At 37.6% G+C, this 19,506-nt stretch overlaps 1 protein-coding gene across 3 annotated transcripts; it reads right to left on the bottom strand.

Annotated features, from left to right (window-relative positions):
• Positions 1–524: 524 nt before the first annotated feature.
• Positions 525–15,031, bottom strand: LOC146320501 (solute carrier family 28 member 3-like). 3 transcript variants are annotated; one of them, XM_084729565.1, is made up of 17 exons: positions 14,955–15,031; positions 14,362–14,438; positions 14,119–14,210; positions 10,874–11,063; positions 9,270–9,414; positions 9,057–9,170; positions 7,518–7,595; positions 7,040–7,120; positions 6,345–6,425; positions 6,102–6,227; positions 4,870–5,000; positions 4,308–4,476; positions 4,000–4,197; positions 3,362–3,443; positions 2,169–2,267; positions 891–1,005; positions 525–657 (listed from the first exon to the last, which is right to left on the bottom strand). In XM_084729565.1, the coding sequence occupies exons 1-17, from the start codon at positions 15,021–15,023 to the stop codon at positions 540–542; spliced, it is 1,965 nt and encodes a 654-aa protein (XP_084585691.1). In that variant the 5' UTR covers positions 15,024–15,031; the 3' UTR covers positions 525–539. The 3 variants fall into 3 exon arrangements, with proteins under 3 accessions (XP_084585691.1, XP_084585690.1, XP_084585689.1); XM_084729564.1 differs by lacking the exon at positions 525–657 and having other exon boundaries at positions 735–1,005; XM_084729563.1 differs by lacking the exons at positions 525–657; positions 14,955–15,031 and having other exon boundaries at positions 735–1,005; positions 2,169–2,264; positions 14,362–14,388.
• Between the last annotated feature and the right edge of the window lie 4,475 nt (positions 15,032–19,506).

Raw genomic sequence — 19,506 nt, forward strand, 5'->3', positions numbered from 1 at the left:
GATTACTAATGTACACTAACATAGATTTTTATTTCATCATACCCTTTATAAAAATACAGACATCAGTTAAATCTTACAACATTTTAACATGTCTCTATAAGTTTGGGGAAGCATTAACCTGTCTCTCCAGAAAATTTATTTTCACTTGTATCCAAAACTGCAGTTGAAAAAGTTGTTAGATATTTCACCTTATCAGAATATTCAACTGAATAAAAACAAATAATGCTCACACCATCACCACAGAAGGCCCTGCTATAATTTATTGAGTTTGGGTCTTCATTCTTCACATTTTGTTTTTAATTGTTCTATCAATCAATTGTTCACTTATACTTTCTCCCTTTCCATTTCATTTATTCATGTGCTGATGTGTCTGATCAGTGTTTTTCCTTGCTAGTGATGTAAATTTTTTCTTTTCTTTTCAATTGCTTGCACATTAATGGGAGGTGATGATTGATGATTTTGGGGGAACAACTTAATTGAAAATGCATGGTAAAATCAGTGCACATTACAGCTTAAAAAAAAAAAAAGTTCACAGTGATTCAAAGCACCAAACTGCAGTTGAAGTGTGCAGAGGATGTGAGTGTGCAGCAGTGCTGCAGACTGCTTCGACTGAATCCTTCACCAATCGTCATGTTCCATGGGTCATATACTGTCACACTGCAAATTAAAAACATGCAAACACAGAGAGAGAGAGAGACTGAATCACAGTATTTATCTTATTATCTCTCTGTTTTTATTACTACACAGAGATATCAATACATGTCTAACAGCTGGTGAAACGTTTCTGAGTAACTACACAGCAGTTATTTCCACAGCTGTAAACACATGATGGATATAAAATAGAGGCTGAAGTTGTTGCAAGTAAGTAACACACAGGTACAAACACACACCTGTTATATAGTTGTATGCAGCAAGTGACCAGTTGTGAACTGTTGGTCACACTGGTGTTGTTGAAATGTGTGTTCAGGAAATATGGACACTGAAGATCAGGAATATACAACATACCTAGAAACACAGAGTATCATCATAAAAATCATAAAACAGCATATATACTGTGTAGATATAATATACATTTTATACATTCATCTCATAATAATTTCTGAATGATCATAAACAGAGAAAATAGAATGAATGTATTATTTTTAAGTTCAAACAAGTTATAGGATAACTAATAATTTACATTATTTGTAATATATTGTCATTATTCTCCCTTAAAGGCACTCTGTGGAATTTTCTGAAAATGACAGCAGTCAGGTGTTACTCGTGCTTGGGCATCCTGGGTATTGGCTAAAACAGTGACATGACCTACATGAGATCAAACTTCATTGACCGACATCATGTTGATAGATCAGTTATATAACGTTATTCTTTTCTTGTTATGGGTGCTGGTTGCTTGTTGACATTAGTGGACTCTATTTCTGAACATTAGCAAGTGTTGGACACAGTTGGCACTGTAGGAGAGCTGAGGAGAGGCAAGGCACTCAGGAAAAAACAACATGTTCTCATCCCAACTTGTCACATACCATCAAAATGTCACTGCCACTCTGTGTCTGAGGCAGAAGATACCCGTTAGTTGCAGTATCTGACATGGTCAGAAAGCCGTTTTTAACATGTAATTAATGCTGTGAAAGGGCTGCAGAGACAAAAGGGTACTGTCCACATCTGTATGAGTGGCAGTGACACTATCAATACTGATAGTCTACACACAAAAAAAACCACACACACACACAAGCTACTAAGAGGTAAGTTGTATAACATATGTCTAATATTTTGTAATATAATCAATATAACAATATTTAATTCAGTGGCCTATGTATGCTCTGTGCATATATGCACAATAAAAGGAGAGAAGTTAAATGAGCGAGACCCAGCCTGGACTATAGAAAAGAGGAGTCCAGCCTGAATTTATTCAGTGTTCTGGGACACTCTTGCAGACATCTAACTCTGGCACATGAAAACGTCACATCCTGCTATCCTCCTTTATGTAGAAATCAGTCCACAGACTGTTACAGGCAATCACGAAAGTTGGAAAATGCCTCTTTTACAAACGGGCTGATGTTCATGTCATTTTATGTTTCTCTGAGGTAAAATCATTATCATCAACGTTACTGTTTAAAGGAGGCTTACGTATAAGTGACAGATAGAGGCAAAGAAGAGAACGCAGTCACCTGCAATACAAGCTGTCATGAAACAGGAGACGCTGCCTGAAATCAGAGCTCTGAGGCCACAGCTGGAGATGTCAGCCCGTCTGTCTGGAGCCATGGCTGCTGGAAGAACAACAGCTGCATGTTAAATCTCACTTCATTCATTCAGTATGTAATATACTGTATGCACGTGCAATATATAATCAGATATTATATAAAAAAAGACGAAACAACAAACAGAGTCACTGTTCACTTTCCTTGGTTGCAAAGAAGAAAGGTGGAATTTTATGGTAAAATGATAAAGATGAAAGTATCAGTTTATTCTCCATCTTTGCCTTAACAAGCTGCTTTTTTGGTATTTTCCTTCTGCTTGTAACTATATGATCAACAATTTCCACTGTTTTAAGTCCTCTTAAGAGTTAATAATTGTAGATTTTTTGTGTTACACAGAGATTTCATTTCAAAACACATTTATATAGGAAGACCTACTCATTTGACATGTCAAGGGTAAATTTTATAAATGTTTAACAATTTCTCCTTGTTTCACAGAATAGCCACACTTGAGTCTTTTCTATTCAGTACCATCTTTCTTTTGCAGTTATTTTGCAACTACAACGTGCAAGTCTCGACCCCTCATTTCACCTTTCTTTGATTTTTGGGTAGAAACTTGTTCTCACTTGACAATCTATGATCATCCTGGGAGGCTTTTGTTAAGATACAAGCTCTTGTGCCAACCTTCTTTTGACATTTGCAAAAGCGCACAAATTCACACTTGGTATCTGTTACTCGATATGTTGACAGTTGTTTTGAGTGAATTAGTTTTGGAAATGTGCTGATGTTACATGTGTTAAGACTGGATATCCGAGTTTCCTTTTGTTTAACAGGCTATAGCCACAGGCTATATAAAACAGGCTGAACTTTTCATTCAGCCCACACACTGTAGCTTTCTTAAACGTAACAGATGGATTCCTCATCACTTCCTACTCCTGCCAGCCAAGAAAAAAAAAAACCCAAAAAACTCTTGAGTCTTTCAGTCTGTGTGGCAGTGATTGTATCAGGTGCATTTAAATTCTGCCATATTTACTCAGTTAGGAATATGTCTCACTACCAGTATATGATGTCAGGTTGAAACTTTCTACTCTTTACAGTAATTTTCCTGTTTGTCTGTTTGCTGTTGTTGCTCAGCCTTGCCAACAGCTCATGAGATGGACACTCACACAGCACTCCAACCAACATCCCTAGGGAAGCAAAGTTGGAAAATCCACACAAAGCATAAGTTGCAATAGTTTCAGAGTGGACCTGAAAGAGAAAAACATGTTAAGTGAGACACTTCTTTAAACTATGCTATCACTCTATATGTTTCATATGTAGATGTTGAAGGCAAAAACACAACTAAATGGCTCGTTCATTCAGTCATGTGCAAGTATTATAAGACAGTTTTACATTTTTCACCAAAAGCTGATGATCTTAAATGATATACCATTACAACCCGTATCACATTAGGACTTAGCATATAAGCTCTGTCTATAAAGCTCTAAGTCTTCTCTGATGGCACACAGACCAGCATGGTTTTAGAACCAGAAAGTAACTAAGTACAAATACTTTGTACTTTCCAGTTAAGCCCATTAAATCTTTTTTGTTGTTGTTGCTGCAGAATTTGGGGTGTTTTTTCTGAATTGTGCCTTTTCTGATTCAGTACTTCAAAATGTGTATAAAATACAGAAACACAGCTGATGATTGATTCTTCCCACTAAATAACATTCTCTAACTGAACCAATTAGACAGCTACTTATTTATGCTCAAAATGTAAAAAAGAGAGAATGACAATCCAAACAAGAACAGGAGTGACACTCACAGAAATATATTGCTTCATGTTGTCCCCATATTCTGGCCCTCCTGCTTTCCGCTTCTTAATTAACTCTGATAACTTCTGATAGGCCACAAACTCATTGAGAAATGTCTTCATACCAATGAGCTCAGCAACAATGAAACTGTCCTCCCAGGAAACACCCATCATGAAGGAGAGAGGCATGAACACATAAGAGCAGATGAGCTAAAGGAGAAACAGACAGAACAAAAGAGAGTGAATATGAGTCATTGTATGAATATATTTCTAATAAGTTTATGTCTCAGAGTGTTTGAGTGTCAGGTCGTGGTCCTCACCGAGAAGCTGAGCTGTGGATAGTCAAACATCCCGCCAAACCAGGAGAGCGCAGCATCGAGAAAGGCCAACAGTGCCAGGAAGGCAATGAGGTTGACAACAACGCTGGCCACTACACCCACAGCACACGATGCACCATGAGAGGCCGCCTCTAACAAATTCGTACTCTCTCTGAGGAGAAACAAATATTGTTTGAATGGTTATAAACACTCAATTCTCCAAACAGCATCTTATAAAAATAGCACGGTGTCATCTGTATACTGGCACAGCTGAGTTGATGACAGTTGAAATATTAAAGTTGGTGCTGTAGTTCAGTTGATCATTGCAAGTTAAACTTAATTCAGTGTAGATAATTAACCAGAAATTTGATTTTAATAGACAAGCTTTGGTTCTTGGTCTTAATCAGGTCAAATTGTTTACACAGAACAGTTTGTCTGATTAAGATGGTGTATATTCATGAAAAATTGTGGTTTGGAGTCTGTGTGCAGACTTTACCAAAGTTTGTGTTATGTATGTGTGTGTATCTTTACATACTGTATGTTTTTTTATTCAGTCCTCTCCTACCCTTTGTCCATTTTGAAGTCATGGCTGGCTGTCGCGTTGCAGGTCTCTGTTTCAGGCCAGAATGTCTTGGCGATGGCCAGGGAGGCTGGACCAGACATCACTGATGCTGTCAATAAGTGTGTAGCCTCAACCTCAAAAGAGAGGTACATATAGAACAATTTAGTGGTCAGTTAGACTACTAGATTAAGACATCCTCTGAATGTGCCATTTCTCATATGCAGCATGCATTAGGAGATTGCCTCCATATGGTTCAGGTGAGGGGAGGTGCCTGCAGCCTGCAGCCTGCAGGCAGGATGATGAGGACTCATTTTTTTTGCATTTATATCAACACAGTCTCAAAACGAATTAACTGTGATGAGGCAAAGAAACCTGATAGACATGGATCAGCTGACTCCAGTCTGCCTGCCTGCAGGAGAGACACTCATTGTGTGCTGCATGCAGGATGTGAGATCAAAACATTTTAGACTTGTGTAGGCTGATATTGATTGGCAGATAGTCTGTATAAAACTGAAACTATCAGTGAACGAGCGGATATACAGGTGAGCAACTGTACATCACACAGCATCATCAACATCCAACATCCACTAATGGAGCAACAGTATAGAGAATCCAATCAATTTTCACAATAAAACTGCCCATGCAAACTCATGATCAAAACAAACAAACAAACAAACAAACATGCAAAAAAACAGACAAAAAAGTAAGAATTTAACCATGTAGCCTATTTATCCATGGTAACACAAAAATCATGAAAGAGGACCGAATCAATAAAACTTGAGCAAGTAAAAATTGTCAGGCAGGCAAAATGCTCCACTTCTAAAACACTGCTGGTGGGAAATGCAGCTGTGTGAAGGACAGATCAAAACTGTGGCACAGATGTGCCATGCCAAGTGGAATCAAGGGTCACTTGCTCTGGACACTGAGCTGCTCTATTTTCACACGGCTCACTTGGACTAAAGACGAGGAGGCTGGCAGGGTTAAGTCTGGGCTAATTAATGTGGACGTTAAGCTTCTCTGGGGTAGTGCCTGGATAGTTGCAGAGTTGCAGTGCAGTGAAGGGGTTTAAAATTGATAACACTTCAGTGAAACTTAATATTTCATTCACTTTTTTTTTTAAATCAATTGTTGGTGGCATCAAGTTCCAAACTGGAGTTTCATCTGTGATATTTAATATTTTCTTCAAATCCATTCTTGTAATTTTGATAACTTCAGTGATAAATCTTCCTCCTTACCCCAAAGGAGATAAAGGCTCCTAATATGGTACCAGAGATGCTGGCAAAACCTCCCGTCATCACAGCATGGATCTCAGAGCGAGTTAGTCCACTGATATATGGACGAATCAAGAGAGCAGACTCTGTCTGAAAGAGAGAGATAAAGACACAGGATGGCTTGATTTAAGACAAGTGGATTTACATTTTAATATAATTATATCAGTGATTTGTGTGTTGTGATTCATTGTTTATATTGCTGTTTACCTGTCCTAAGAAAATATTTCCAGCTGCAGCCACAGATTCTGTTGGAGACGTTCCCATGGTAACCTGCATCATGAATCCAATCTGGGAATAAAAAGGAAAATAACTGAACTGTAGAAATAGAATTACTATAAATAGTATAAGTCAGGAATAATGCACAGTTAGCAAGGTCATTATTGCAAAATAAAACCCTGGACTCTGACACTAATCAGAGGGGTCTTGAATCATCCTCACTGCACATTATACCCCTTTTCACATGATTACTTGCCAAAAAAAAAAAAATTGACACAAAATATTAATTTTATATGATTTTATGTATTTCAAAATTAACTTTATTGTTTGTCCAGAGTCTATGATCAGAACTGCATCCATAGCAGCAGTCTGTTCTTCATAGTAATGGTCTGTTGTACATAGAAACGGTTGGCTATACAGACATAACAGAACTCAGAATACTGTAACTGACTAATCAGAATTGAGTATTTAACAAAGTCATGTAATGAATAGAATATAAAGTATACCTAGAGTCTTGCTCCTCATTGTGTTATTATGCTAATTTCCAATTACTTTGAGCAGTCAATTTGCTTTTTATTCCTTAAACTATGTTTCTCATAGTGGAATGTTATTTAAAATAAATGGGTTGAAATAATTGATTTGGTTTCATATATTTATTCATGCATTTAATCCTCCCACTCCCTCACCTTGCAAATGAGCCAGGGCATGAAGCCAGTGTAGTAGAGGATGGAGATGACAGAGCTTAAAAACACCAATATAGGCATCACCTGGAGAGAGTTCACAATTCATCATCTTCATCATCCTTAGTATTACTGAATATGTTTTCATGACAAATGAGAATTCTTGTTATTCATATCCCTATAAACATGATTCTAATACTAGCCAGATTTCTGGCAGTATGGGCTTTTTGTATTTTGTAATTGTAGTGGCACATTTCCACTGTTTTTCAGACTTTAACCTTACCTTTGTGGATACAGTTGATCATTGTTAAATTTATTATGATTGTAGCTTTTGTTTTACTGAAAGACAGAACTAATGAGGCGACAGTCAATGATCTGAAATCCAGGTTTGCTTGTATGCTCAAACAAATAATCTAGACACTCCAGAGCCCCGATCATAACTTGGTACAGCTGTCTGTGCACGTCATGCTGGCGTGTGTCGTACCTTGAAGACAAAGAAGTGGTCTGTGTAACTGGCACCAAACACAAACCTAGACCCGACATCTGTGAACGACATAAAATTCTGTATGGAGGAGATTATAAATTGTTAGCAGTAGAAAACAGAAAAGAAAAAGGGAAAACCAAACAAGGATCATGAACTTGAAAGAAGAACACAAGGAAATAAAAGAGGGAAATGAGGACACAAAACAAGGAAACATGGAGACAATGCTAAAAAGAAGAAAATTGTCACATCTCTATGCATATCAAGACATTCATTCTGTTGCATTGCTCTGTTTCTCTCATGCCATTCCATATCCAGCCACTCCCTACTGCCCTCCACTTCCCCACTTGCATGTGCAGTTATTTTGAGAAACTAGGTAATAGGCGGTGAAGAGCTGTAAGAGCGGGCTCCTTCGTCTTGGAATGGCGACCTGGCAATTTCGCCTTATACCAACAAATAGTGAACTACCTTCAAACCTGAAATGTTACAAAGGTTTGAAGCCTACAACCAGATGGTGTGTGGGTGGGGAGAGGGGCACAGTATCAGTTTATCACTGCTGTGTATTGTGAAAGCCAAGGTAGGTGATAAACTAATCATTACATTTTAGAAATTTAACTAAATATCTCAGACTTTTAGGGTTTTGAATCTGATAGTCTATTAGTAAAACTGTTTGGATCAAAATGTTGTTCTGATATATTACAGTCATATTGAGGTTTTCACTAAAGGAACGAGCACATGCAGCTGCACCAGCCAATAGGAACGCCTGGTATCTGGGATGACCTGTGTTTGATTTAAATCTACCATCAAAGCCTGAAAACAGACCTAATAGGAAGTGCAGAAGTCTCTTTTTCTGTCAGCCCATTTGATTTACAATATGCTGAAAGGTTACTATGGAATTCTTGCTCATTGATGCTAGAAAGTGTTTGCCTACCACCGCTTTAAAAGGTTACATTTGGTTGCCTTCAAATGGAGCTTGTGAACTTGTAATTACAACATGGGAAGTCATTTACATGACTCATGAACTCAGAGTTTTCAGATGATTTCCGCTTACAAGGTTGTGAATACCACAAGAGAAAGGTGCTCATATGAATATTTCTCGTGAAACACAACTCCATTTTAAGGCAGCAAAGAATCAGGAGCAGTTGTAAGTTTGGGTGTGTTGTTAAGTTCAGTAGCTCCAACATGGTCGGCCTCTGGACCGATGACGGTCCAGTGAAAACATATCGGTTCATTTAGACCACGTCTCAACCAGATTATCTAGTTCAAATCCGCCCTTGTTTCCAGCCTTGTTCTTTCTGCTTGCCTGAACCTGTGGATGTTTGCTGGTTTAATGTTTCTCCGCCTGATCCCTGCCTGGTTAAGTTTGCCCCTGCTGATTGATTTCCTGGTTTTGACCTCTGCTTGTCACTGGATTAAAGCTGCATGTTGTGCTGGAGTGTTCAGTGCCACACTAATTACAAAAACAAGTAAACAACACAAGGACAATCAACTGACAAAGTATACATTTTGTGCGTGTGTGTGTGTGTGTATGTGTGTGTGTACCTCTGCTTGTTTCCCAAGCCACTGCACTGCCCTGAAGCCAAATGTTGTCCTGAGGATCAGCAGACCAAAGATAAACTGTAGGCCGATCCCCCACAGCAACGTTTGCCAAGACCACTACAACACACACGTACAATACATACAAACATGATCAAAAATTAATTTGTCAGCCTGTGTGTGTGTGTGTGCCTGTGAGTGTGTGTGCTCATTGCTTACCCTGAATGGGTGTTTGGAGAACAGCAGCATTAAGAAGATGAGGACCACCAACCCAAAGAAAGACACAAGCTGTCTGGTCCCTCGCTGGACTGTGTCCAGTACTAACCAGCACACCACGGCCACCAGCAGAAGCACACATATTATCCTGCAGAGAGAGATGAGAGCGACAGACAAAGTGGGGAGAAAAAGAGAGATAGAGACAACATTTATAATATGTCTACTATATTGACAAGAACAATGCAAATACATTGTAAAAAGTTACAGGATGAAAGAAAGAGCACTCTGGTGTTTAAGAGAAGGATTAGAGTGTGTAGCCAAAGATTAAACAACATTTGCTGCCAGTTAGATGACTTGTAGCAGCTTTTGCAGTCTTCTCCTTTATCAGCACTAGAGTGATGGACATCAAACCAGTTATATCAAGCTGTGTGTTTTTATTTTGCATACAAAAACCTCACTGATGTTTTGGACACTTGGAGGCAGGAGATATAAGTTCTAAACACAACACTGACATATAATTACTTAGCTTATATGTTGAACTTGTTAGGAAGCAGTTACCTATGTGTACATCCAGCACACATGGAGCAACATTATTCGTTTGTAGTTGCAGTGTTTGACCACCTGACAAATGTAAGTTCACTAATCACTTTCTTTTTACCTCTGTTTTGGTCTCCACCAGCTCCTGAGGGAAATATATGTATCTTTAGTTGCTACATATGTTCATCAATAAATTACTTGTTATAAATAATTCATTTTAATAATACATTTAAATTATTTCTAATTAAGTTTTGTGAACTGCTTGCACATTCAACGTGGCTGCTCATTTTTTTTTTTTTTGTGGTGAGGACGGGCTGCACCATTGCATTATTTGTGCTTTCACCAATCAGAGTGTGGTGCATCCTTATAATTTCCATATTAGGATCTTAGGATGTCCTAAGTTAGGACAACTGTTTCTTAAATTCCTAAGATAGGAGAGGATTTTTTCCTAAATGCAGTTAGGAAGCAGGTTTCTGTAAACATCTGAAAAATCATCCTAAACCAAGGAAAGACAGGGCTGCAGGAATAAAATATAGTCTATGTTTCAAGCATCTTATTGTGGCGGCCTGCAGGAAGGCAGCGTGGGTTAAAGTTGAGAATCTTTAACCCCATTGGTGACATGTTTATCTAACGCAGTTTGTTATATTCTTGTATATATTGTTGTAACATTTGTGTGTCTCTGCTTCACATTTTTATTGAGGTAACTGCCACTTAAGTCCCCTTGAGTGAGTGCAATTACCTTACTTTATGTGCACTGTGGTACACAGCAGTTCTTCTTGCACTTTGCCATCAACTGTTCTTGTTTCCTTTATTCTGCCCTGTTTGAATTCAGTACTCATGCTGATTTAATGAACAATGAACTTTCTCAGTCTGAGGACAATTTTGTTGCCAGGAGACAGAGAAACCCTCAAACTGTCTGAACTGTCTTGCACATATTATACTTTAGTTACAACTAATAGGATGGATTTTTGTTGATGGCTTGGTCGATCATTTTTCCCAGTGTCCTCATGGTGAAAAGACCAATGAGTAGGAAACCTGAAACAACATTTGATCGTCATCTCATTTCTCACCATCTCATCCTAAACCAGCTTCTATTCAGAAGGTCTCTGATAGGATGGAGCTCCTCCCACACACGGTCGCCATAGCGTTCCATCATCCAATCCCAAACGAGGAAGAATACGGTTACCAAGGAGATGACCAGCAGCACAACAGCCCGGTGGAAGTTCAGGACACATGCTGCTATCACTATAGCAACGGCGCCTGAAACAAATTTAGCATTAATATGAATTTATTATTATAATTTATATCCCACCGCGCTGGCCTCATTTTACACCTCTTTGATTGAAACAATTCTAATCTTTTTATTTAGCTTTTGCTTTACATCCTCCAGTTTAAAAGACAGGGGTTCATGTTATCTCTAAAACTGCTGGTGTGACACAGAGATTACAAAAATATACAATAAACAGACCCTCAGATGACAAATCTGTCTTATCAGTGACTCTACATGAGTTCTAAATCACTCTTTTGTACTGACATGAGAAAACAAATGCAACAAGGTTTCATTTTATCCGTGAAATCTGAGGTCTTGTGAGTAAATAAAAGGATCATTTCACAGTTAAAACTCTTTTTTAGATTTTATGTTCTTGTGTTAAGTCTTCAAAAGAGGCAGTGTGTTTTGATCTGTGAATGTGAATACCCTGTGATTTACAACTACTGAATTAAAATAAGAACACAACTACTCTACTCTACATTTTTCATTTCAGCAAATACTGTTTTCATTAACAGCAGATATAATAATCTGAGAATGATGTAATTTCATATTTAGTATGTATTTGATTGAAAAATAATGGGCATGTAGTTGCTAATAAGTCCAAAAATTGGCAAGAGGGTTAATTAGTTTCTTTAGCTGAGTCAGAGGTCTGACAAATCAACACGAATCATCACAAAGACTGGAAATTAACAAAACATATTGATTGGATGTGTTATCAAATTCAAGATGTTTCTGGTGTCTCACAGTTTTAATTCATTTGACACAAATTTACCCATTTACAATCTTACGAAAAAAAATACTTTTTTGTGTGACAGCATGAGGGACTAGGTACTTTTCAGACTATAGTTTTTCATAACCTTCCGTTTCGATGAATGTGTTGGTTTTGAATGTTTGTGATAAACTGACGGATGAAGTGTTTCTTTGTGGGCTGAGAAAAGTCTCCTACTTCTTAAGATAAATTAATTATCTGAAATCCCTCTTAGATCAGCTGAAAACATGACTGTTTTTCTGCCACCATGAAAAAGTTTTTAGAGATACGTGATTCTCACAGCCAAACAACTATATGATGATCTTATAGAATATGATGCATTACTCAAAGTAGATTAAACTACCACAGCAGTATATGAAGTAGTTAAATTTAGCTCAACATTAAACAGCAGAAACATTACTCCCAAAACATAATATATAATAATAACGTACTGATCATGATGAGATCATTTGATCATGTGATCATTTACTGTGCAAGTGAGTAGTGTTTTCTTTCATACTTCAGGTACATTTTGATCTTAATACTCATACTTTGCTTCAAATGCAGGACTTTTACTTGTGAGTACTTTCACAGTGTGGCATTAATACTTTTACCCAAGTAAAAAGATCTGAATACTTCTTACTTCTTATTACACACATACACTTGAAAGCAATTTAACAACCAGTTGTGTGAGTCATATCCAGCAATATGTTCTGTAATAATCTTTGGATCAATACTGCATCACAATACAACTCAATTCCCATAGGAGCCAGCAAAGGTATTACTCATCGTGTGTTTGTATATGTGTGTGTGCATGTGCACACTTATTGTCTGGATAGTATGATGACAAACACTTGTATTCCACGTATTCTGATGAGACATTCCTTGATTTTCCCATTAACAATCCCTTGCCACAAATACAAAAAATAAAAACTTCTGTCAATGTGGGATTCAAAATTGCCCCCACCTCATCTTACTGTTGTACCAGAACATTATTTAGCCCCTGTTACACCTGCGTCTTTCACCTATCATCTGTCACCAACAGTCTGAACTCACACGCAAATCCCAAGATAATCAGCCCCACACCAAACCTGACAGAGCACTGAGGTGCGAAAGGGCTCATTTTGGGAAAAACCTGATCCCTGTAGCCATAAAATAACAGGCCTCGTTGAACTTGCCTGGTTGTATATTGTTATTTCCATATGTTGTGACTGTGTGTTGTTTTTTTGTTTGTTGATCGATGTGTACAGCACTGTGGGGTTTAATTTCTCCTAGGGGATAATAAAGTCTAAGTCACTATTTTTTCTAAATTTGTGTATCTCTGAATTGTTTCCATAATTAGGCCGTGTTGACACTGGATGGAAGGCAAAAGTACAACGTACAGGATTTTGCACAACTAACACCACAGTCCGGGTTAGACATCAACATTCCTGCAACAAAAGTGCTTTGGTAAGGTAAGAAAAGATTTTGGCAAGGTTATTTGGCAATAATTAAGTGCTTTGGTTAGAAAAGATTGTGATTTCTGATAAATATTAACATTAATTTCTCTAATCACGGCTGTCTTTTGAATAATTCTTTAGTCAATACACCCAGATAGTGTCTTGCAAGATGGCCTATTGTGGCGGGAAAGAAATACAATACAGGGTCGCTGAACATTTTACTGATAGATTCAGTGGAAACATTTTTGTGACTTGCAGTGTACATTAATTAAAAAATTTCTTCATTATATTAATAGAAAAGGTTTTTCAGTCAGCATTACATTTCCATTAAAACATATTTGCTGTTGCAATTTAGTTGTATATGAATGTAGTTTTTGGAAGACAGGACTGCACACACACACACGCACACACACACAAACAAACACACACACATACACAGGCATGCTCGTGTCAATATGCTCCAGGCGCAGAGCTTGTAGGTTCTCTATAACCAGTTTGCAAACATAAATTAAACTGCCCTCTACAAGCCTTCATTCAGACCGAACGTCTTAAAGCAAGACAAGAAATTGATTTTTCCGTATACGTAGATGTGGAAATTTAATCCCATGTGGCTGCAAAATCAAAAGTACCAAACAAAGAAAATCGATTGTACAGAACAGAGGACACACTTTGTCTCCAGTAAAATCTCAACATTAATAAGAGACTCTTTTGTGCTGCAAATTTAACGGTTTCACTTTGATACTTCACTTTGTTTTTTTGTAAACACACTTTTAGCATATGGAGGCCAGACAGAGACCTGCAACCCATTTCTGAGGGTCCTGAGTTAAACTTTAACAGATGCTAACAAAAATACTTTACCTGCTGCCAAGAGCAGGTGTATAATTAGGCGGATCTGGTCTCTGCGCTCAGCCAAGTAGCTCTGGAATGCCTCCATTTTCTTCTCCAGCAAGCTGGGCACACAAAAACAAGGCAGATAAGGGTTTAGATAAGGAGAGAGGACATACAAGTTACATCAAAGGTACAAGGGAAGGGTTGATTTATAAGAAACTGAGGAAAAAAACTGACATAACGAGTGTGTGTTTGCAAAAACAAGGACACAACCTTTTGCTTTGTTGGTCTGTCATGTTGTCTGCAGCTTCCAAAGCACTGTCCACATCAATGTGTATCTGATCCTGCTCCTATCACACAGAAATACACACAGAATGAGGATTTACACAAGGTTGCTTGCACAGTAACACGTATTTACTCAGAACCTAAAACAAACTGATGAGTTGAAGGAGAGTTTCTTCTTCTTGTGAGCATGTGTTTCTGCATGTACAGGTGAAGGTCTGAAACAGCCTACTTATTCTACTGAAACCAAAGCCACAGCACAGAATAACAAACTGTACCATACTTCTTTTTGTTTTCAAGTATTTAAGTCAGCTTTTTGAATCTCTTGAAGTTAGAAGCCTGGAATTCACTTTGATCAGCAAAGCAAATGGTCTGATACAGTAAAACTCAGCAGAGAAATGTTGTTTTAACAAACACATACATGCTAAGAACTTTTCTATCTCTCATGCACTGTTGCAATGGACTTCAGAAGAATGCTTCCAGTCACTTTAAACAAGCCAACCAGTTTTAAACAAACAACCAGTCATTTTATTTAAGAATAGCTTATTAAACAAGTCTGGACTATATTCAAATATTTAGCTTACCTCTGACTCAAAGGCCTCATTATCTTCACCCCGTTTTTGACTCTTCTTCTCTCTTCTGTTCAGCTCCATTGTCTTACTACACTTCCCATATGTTCCAACACTGGCCAGACTTGCTGTAAAGTGTTTTTTTTACACACCTGTCCTGTCTTTTTCCCCTCCCACCTTCCACTCCTCCTCTCTCTCTCTCATCCTCCCTGGTGTTCATTGATAGTTCTTAGGATTCTGTGGATAATATTTTTGTCATACTGTCACATTTTTTTGTCTTTCTTTGTTTCTTTCTTTATTTCTGCACCAGAAAGATAACTAATTGTTGAATCTCATTACCGGAATGTCAAATACCGACATTTTGGGTTGGTAAAGCATCTAAAAGCACAACAAAATAATGAGAAAATAAGAAGGTATGGGTGCAGAGCGGACTCTTAACGAATGTAGGCGCCACCACACATCTCTGCTGGGATGTGGGTGATGATTAACGGGGATTATTTTTGTATGAGTGTACGCATTGTATTTTGGAAAGATCCTGCATAGTTTGTCTTGAAGTAGAGTTTTCAGGTATCTGTACTTTGGTTGAGTATTTGCTTTTCAGACAACTTGGTACTTTTACCTCTTCCTTTTTAACACAAATATTTGTGCTTTCTACTACTAACATTAAAAAAACAGGCTTGTTACTTTAATTTCAATGCATTAGAAGGGAATTATGGATTGATTTTATTTTGCATCATTGTTGCTTAGCACAGAAACAGTCTGTAAAAATGCACATCAGAGGGCTATTTTTTTTTACTTTGAGTACATTTCTGAGCCTGTACTTTTTCACTTTTACTTGAGTAAAGAAGTTGAATTAGTACTTCTGCTTTTATTTAACACAAGTGCCCAAGTATCTGTACTTGAGTAATGAATGTGTGCACTTTTGCCACCTCCGACAACCACACACCCACATGCAAACACACATTAATGTCTCTGTTTGGCTGACTGATGTCTTGTCTAGCTGTCATCAGGTTAAATGGTCAAAGGTCATTAAGGGATTAGCTCAACACACACATGCATGCAAATGAATGTACCCAGCTGAGTTATGTAGGTGGTGTTGAGTTACAAACGCAAATACTTTTTGGCATTAACTTTCCAAAGTTTTGGACCAAATACCAGTCAGAATGACTTGACCTTTCTCTGTTTTTAATCTTATCATTTATTCCTCCCTCTGCCCTAAATGAACAGTCTGTATAGGTATAATATAGCAGTCTTTGCCACAGTAAACATTAGCAGTCACCCACAGAAACTCCCTGCTCTCTGGAAAGTCTTCCTTTCTCTGTTGTGTTGTTCATAAATGTATGTAACTTGTGCAAATAACACAATACAGTCTCGTATTTCTGAAGTATCCCAGCAGCCACTAGAGAGCACTAGTGTATAGGCTGTCAGGGCCACAATACACATGGCTGTTATGTAGAGGTTAGAACAGGTTCATGTAAGTCCACATGACAATATTTATGTATACTGGGTGACACACAGGGAGTTCTCATTCAAACAGTCTGTACTGTACAAACTGTAGTCCTTACACCAACAACACTGAATTATAAAAACAACAAACAACTAGGCTATAGGAAATTAGACAGTACATTATCTCTTGATAACAAGGAACACTCCACAAAAATTAATGCCATTTTACTTAGTTGTGTATACAAGTTTAAAATCCTGAGAAAATAAGTAAAAATATAAGTGTACACCCTTTCGATCTTAAAGGCCAATCATCTGTCTTGAGTTTGTTCTGTTCCCTTCCTTTTTTCTCATGGGAGAGGGGTAAGAGTTCAGTTCAGAAAGGAGAGTGTCGTTCATTCATTTCAAGTGCTTCTTCTGTTCAAGAACATATGGTCCCACAGAAGACCTCTATCCACTATCACTTTGATGTATCCATCCACATGTTAAAATCATTAATCAAACTGGAGCCAAGAACGTAAAAGAAGCAAGGACAGAGCTGGGAAAATTTTGTCTGACTGAGGTTTGTTTATCCATGCATCATGTGCCAAAACCCCTCACAGTTAAAACATGGGAAGAAAAACTGGATCAGCTAGTGTGATGTTTTCTGCATATACTCAGTGTGTCTAATGTACCAGTCATGACTCTATCACTCTATTACTAACAGCTTTGGGGTAAAGCAGGACATAAGCCCCTTTATATATTTTTACAGGCCCACGAGAATAAATCATGGATGGATTCAATAAATATTTGGACTTGACAAAGACTAAAACTTCCTCTTAACATCGTGTCAATTTGAAAGAATTCTGATTACATGATTTGCTCATTTAAAGGTGATTGTGATGCAACAACACAGATTATTGTAATGAAGCCCAGTCTCATGCCAAAGTGTGTAATACAGAAGATACCATGCCTTACCAAGGTGTTAAAAGTTCATGCATGTATGAAAGTACAGTAACAGTAGCAGGTGATAATGATGGTAACAAAGGATGAACGTGGTATAAAAAATTAGAGAGTCTACATAAGGAGGAGCTGGAAGTGGATGGCTGTTAAAACACAGGAGTTTCAAACATGACAGGTTTGGTTTCCATATGAGACCAATAGTCAGTGTTGGTTGTCTTAAGGTAAAACCAAGATGTTTAACCTAAACCTAAATGCCGAAGCCTAATCAAGTAGTTTTGTTGCATAAACATAACAAAACTGTGACTGTCACTTGAAATATTTCTCAAAAAGCCTTATTTTGAAAGTCTAACCAGATGTATTAGTGCTAACTTGACTGTTTAATGAAAACGTGTACTGTCCATGGCTATAGCAAAACATGACACTATCATGTGGACTTTATGATCTATACACACTTTGGCATGATACTGGATTGAACTGTGATATATCAACAGGGAATTGTAATACAAGAGGTGATTGTGATCCAACAACCAGTGACTGTGATGCAACAACACGTAACTGTGTTGGAACAGCAGATGATTATGATTCAACAACAGATGAGTGTGATGCAATAATATGTGATTATGATGGAACAGCAGGTAATGATGAAGTGATTGTGATGTCTTGCTGAAGATGTAATTACTAGTCAGTAAACTGATTAATCAATCAACAAAAAATAGATAATAATTTGATAATCTATTAACCATTCAAGTTATTATAAAGACAAACACCAAAAATTCACTATTCTGAATTCACTATTGTATTGAAGATAATTGATAGTTGAAGCTATAGTGTGATAACACAACAGATGATAGTGAACACTCATCACATTACTGTGACTGAACAAACACCTGATAGTGATCAAACATAAAGGAACAGTGATCACACAGCCAGAGGCAGAGACAGTGAGATGTCACGTTGCCAGGGGGGACTGAGCGACGTCACAAGAAAAAATATACACCAGCCACCTGACCAACGAAATCAATATAGTTTTATATATAAAGGGGAAAATCCACTTTTGAATTAAATTAAACATATTTGTATCAGTTTTTAGTTACACTGTTGTACAGCTGAGATTCTATTTGTGATCTAATTTCATTTTGTATCATCCTGAAACAAATCCTGGAGCTCTTCCATGTAGACAAATGACTCTTACAGGGCACACAGCACCCATGATAATCTAACATATGGCTCAGTATTCAGTGAATATTCAGTGAACCAGAGCTAATTCAAAAGGACAATTTAAACGTACTAGCTAAATCTAAGTTTTATAATTCAGTGTTAATGAATCAACTCTTGTAAAGCATCTGTTGACTGATATAAATGTTGGCAACTGCTGACTTGGCTGTACAAACTCGTCCAGTTATGTCATTCTCCAAATCTATAAGACTGTGTTTTTTTATGTTATATGTTATACCATTGTCTCCCTTTGAGGTTTTGTCTATATTTAGCCTTCATGGCCAAATCTGGCACATTTACATGATGGACTCAGGAACTTGTATTAACCAATGTACATTGTCCTTTCTTTAATAAAATAAACATACATTTTAACACTCATTTAACCTTGTCTAAGTCCAGATATACATGTTATTAAAAATAAACTTTGGTTGTTATGTCAGTTAAAAAAAAAAGACCCAAAAGCTTTGCTCACTGTTTCAGTCAGTGGCAGCATCCATTATATGTACTGTATAAAAAATGTGAGGTGGTGATTTGTGTTTTGCATTCAGCACATCAAACATGCTGCATAATTTGCACAAGAAGCTAAATAGGCATAGAATGCTATAATATTATCACAGTGTTGGATAAAACCCATCGTGACTGATGCTTTGTCTGTGGATGACAGATGGTTCAAGGGGGTGATTACATGTTTAAAATGTCAAAGACCTTTAATGCAGGTTATAACCTCTGTCAAATCTCAAAAGGAACAGAGAGCAATTGGAATATTATGTTTGTGAGACCATGTTTTAATTGGTACGCCCACTTTGTTCTGTGCAGAATGCGTACAGCCCGGTTTCTGAGGCAGCCATCCACCAGATTGGTTCAGACACAGACAGGGCTCCATAATTACACTCTTCTATTCAGCAGCACTGCCTGTGCGTCAGCACAAACGTCATATTAGAGCTACACATGGGGACAGGGAATTGGA

Source organism: Lutjanus erythropterus, chromosome 10 (assembly GCF_056507025.1).
Source record: "Lutjanus erythropterus isolate fLutEry1 chromosome 10, fLutEry1.hap2, whole genome shotgun sequence".
NCBI lineage: Eukaryota > Metazoa > Chordata > Actinopteri > Lutjaniformes > Lutjanidae > Lutjanus > Lutjanus erythropterus.